The 3,217-nt window shown below is 40.7% G+C and overlaps 1 protein-coding gene across 1 annotated transcript; it reads left to right on the top strand.

The window, feature by feature from the left end:
* The first annotated feature begins 260 nt into the window (after positions 1–260).
* Positions 261–1,292, top strand: LOC108512554 (small proline-rich protein 2D-like). The gene is made up of 2 exons (XM_017847832.1): positions 261–335; positions 1,055–1,292. The coding sequence occupies exon 2, from the start codon at positions 1,074–1,076 to the stop codon at positions 1,290–1,292; it is 219 nt and encodes a 72-aa protein (XP_017703321.1). The 5' UTR covers positions 261–335; positions 1,055–1,073.
* Positions 1,293–3,217: the final 1,925 nt, after the last annotated feature.

The raw sequence follows: 3,217 nt of genomic DNA on the forward strand, positions 1-3,217 counted from the left end.
AGTCAAAAAAGAGATCCCTTTACCACCAGTTAGAGAATTCCCCAATTCTCCCTTTGCCATAGGTCACTGAAACTGAGATCTAAGGCAGGGCTTCTGTGAGTCAGAAACACTTAACCCAGTGGGGAGATTCCAGAACAGGATATTTCCTAGTTTGATAATCACTGTCAGGCCAGTTATGGATAAATTTGCATTTAACTTAAGACAATACTGGATCAGTGTAGTTTTTGGCAGTTCCATTTCCTGTTGGGTCGTGCAGCAGGCCCTGTAAAGAGCTTTTCTGCTGCACTGCTCCTAAACTCCTGGTACCTGAGCACCGATCTGCCTTGGAGAACCTGGTGAGTTGGCTTCCTTGAGTTCCTCTGTTCTTTGTGCCCTAAAATGTTGAATTTAATCTGAGTACAGCAAATTTGGTTGATTCAATCCTATGAATGTTGATCTGATGCTATTTAGTGGATGGAAATGTAGGATTAGAGCACAATGATATGCTATTTTAGCTTTCTTTTGGTACACAGCTAGGGGTTCATACAGACAGAGAAGTTAGTTAAGGGGAAAGCTTTGATTTGAACAAGAATAAAATAACAAAGTATTTTTCTTTTTTCTTTGCTTTTCTGGTGTCCTTTTCCAAGGTTTATGTCGTAGCAGGTGTGAGAGCATGTAGTTCTTCCCAAACAGCCCTTTTCTCTGTGCCCATGTCAACCCTCTGGGATTTTACAACAGATAACGATGATAGGAATAGCTTGTGAGACAGCCCTGGGTATCTGAACTTGTGACTGCCTTTCTTGAAGATGTTATTTTCATAGAAGTAACATGCTTGGTTGTTTACTACAGAGGTATTTTCTTTGGAAAACTTATATGAGAAAACACAGGAATTCCCAGGGACAATGAAGTAATTCGCTGAAGTGGAAGTGAGAAACCAGGGAGTCTTGAAAAGGGAATTAAGAGTTTAAATAATTTCTTGGAGATAGGAGAAATAATATGCCATGGTATTACACAAGCTTTGGCTTCTCTCTCTGGAGGATTCCATTCCCATGAACACTGTCATAATTTCTTTCAGATTCTGAGACTCCAGCAGGATGTCTTATCAACAGCAGCAGTGCAAGCAGCCCTGCCAGCCACCTCCTGTGTGCCCCACACCGAAGTGTCCAGAGCCATGTCCACCCCTGAAGTGCCCTGAGCCCTGCCCACCACCAAAGTGTCCAGAGCCCTGCCCACCTCAGCAGTGCCAGCAGAAATATCCTCCAGTGACACCTTCCCCACCCTGCCAGCCAAAGTGTCCACCCAAGAGCAAGTAACAGCTTCAGGATTCATGAGGACCATGAAAGGATAAGGATAATTGGCTCACCTCGTTCCACAGCTTCACCTGCATCTTCTCATCAAAGCCATCCAGGGACACACAGGGAGCTTTGATCTGCCTGTGATGATCCCTGATAGCAAAAGGTTTCCTTTTTGAGGCTGCCATACTGCCACTGTCCAGGTGGAGACTGAGCAAAGGAAGTCCTGGGCTGTGCCAGCTCCCAGAGCTTCAGAAGAAAGAGCAGCTCTCTCCCTGGGAACCATCAGAGAATTCTGTTGATGTGTTCTGTGCCTGTCTGTCCCCTGGGCATGAGCTTCTACCACCTGTGCAGTTGTCATTTTCCTTTCACTCTCTGAATAAAGTATCTATGCATAATATTTGTGAATGGATCTTTTGTTTCTTTTCAAATCTGCTTTATTAGCAATATTTTATAATCATTTGGGTATATTTCCACCTTTCTTTTATCCACAGGCAGGATCTCACAATTTGGGACATATCAAAGATTATTTCTGTATGATTTTAAACCTGTTTTATTTTCCTTAATTAGTGTTTGATTGATTTGAGGAACATATTATTCAACTTCTCTGACTGTCAATCTGTTTACTGCAAAGTGAGCAAAATAACATTTACTTAACGAACTTGTCTAAGGCATAAAATTGAATTACTATCTGAAATTTTATTGGCACAATGCCTAATACATAATTGGCTGCCATTTGATAGAGGTTTATTCGCAGCAACATATCATCATTTTTTCCACCATTATGATCATCATCATCATGATCATCATCATCATCACTCCCCATGACAACCACTACCATATTTGTTCCAGCAATAGAGTGGCTTGGTTGTAACTAATATGGAAAATAAGAAGACTCTCTTTGCTATTTTTTATTGATTCTTAATACCTATACACATTTTGGGGTACATGTGATATTTTGTTACATGGATCAAATGTGTAGTGATAAAGTCAGGATATTAGGAAATTTAGGGCATTCATCACCTTGAGCACTTATCATTTCTCTCTTTGTTGGAAACATTTAAAACTCCTTGTAAAAAGTGTTTTATTACACTTTAAGTTTTGGGGTACATGTGCAGAATGTGTAGGTTTGTTACATAGATATATATGTGCCATGGTCATTTGCTGAACCCGTCAACCCATTATCTACATTAGGTATTTCTCTTAATACTATGCCTCCTGTAGCCCCTCACTCCCCGACAGGCCCCGGTGTGTGATGTTCCCCTCCCTGTGTCTGTGGGTTCTCATTGTTCAGCTCCCACTTATGAGTGAGAACATGTGGTATTTGGTTTTCTGTTCTTGCGTTAGTTTGCTGAGGATGATGGTTTACACCTTCATCCATCTCCCTGCAAAAGGCATGAATTCATCTTTTTTATGGTTGCATAGTATTCCACGGTGTATATGTGCCACGTTTTCTTTATCCAGTCTATCATTGATGGGCATTTGGATTGGTTCCAAGTCTTTGCTATTGTGAATAGTGCCACAATAAACATATGTGTGCATGTGTCTTTATAGTAGAGTGATTTATAATTCTTTGGGTATATACTCAGTAATGGTATTGCTGGATCAAATGGTATTTCTATTTCTAGATCCTTGAGGAATCACCACACTGTCTTCCACAATGGTTGAACTAATTTACACTCCCTCCCACCAACAGTGTAAAAGCATTCCTATTTCCCCACATCCTCTACAGCATCTGTTGTTTTCCTGACTTTTTAATGCATCCATCTCCCTGCAAAAGGCATGAATTCATCTTTTTTATGGTTGCATAGTATTCCACGGTGTATATGTGCCACGTTTTCTTTATCCAGTCTATCATTGATGGGCATTTGGATTGGTTCCAAGTCTTTGCTATTGTGAATAGTGCCACAATAAACATATGTGTGCATGTGTCTTTATAGTAGAGT

Source organism: Rhinopithecus bieti, unplaced genomic scaffold, assembly GCF_001698545.2.
Source record: "Rhinopithecus bieti isolate Rb0 unplaced genomic scaffold, ASM169854v2 scaffold_30448, whole genome shotgun sequence".
Taxonomy (NCBI): Eukaryota; Metazoa; Chordata; class Mammalia; order Primates; family Cercopithecidae; genus Rhinopithecus; species Rhinopithecus bieti.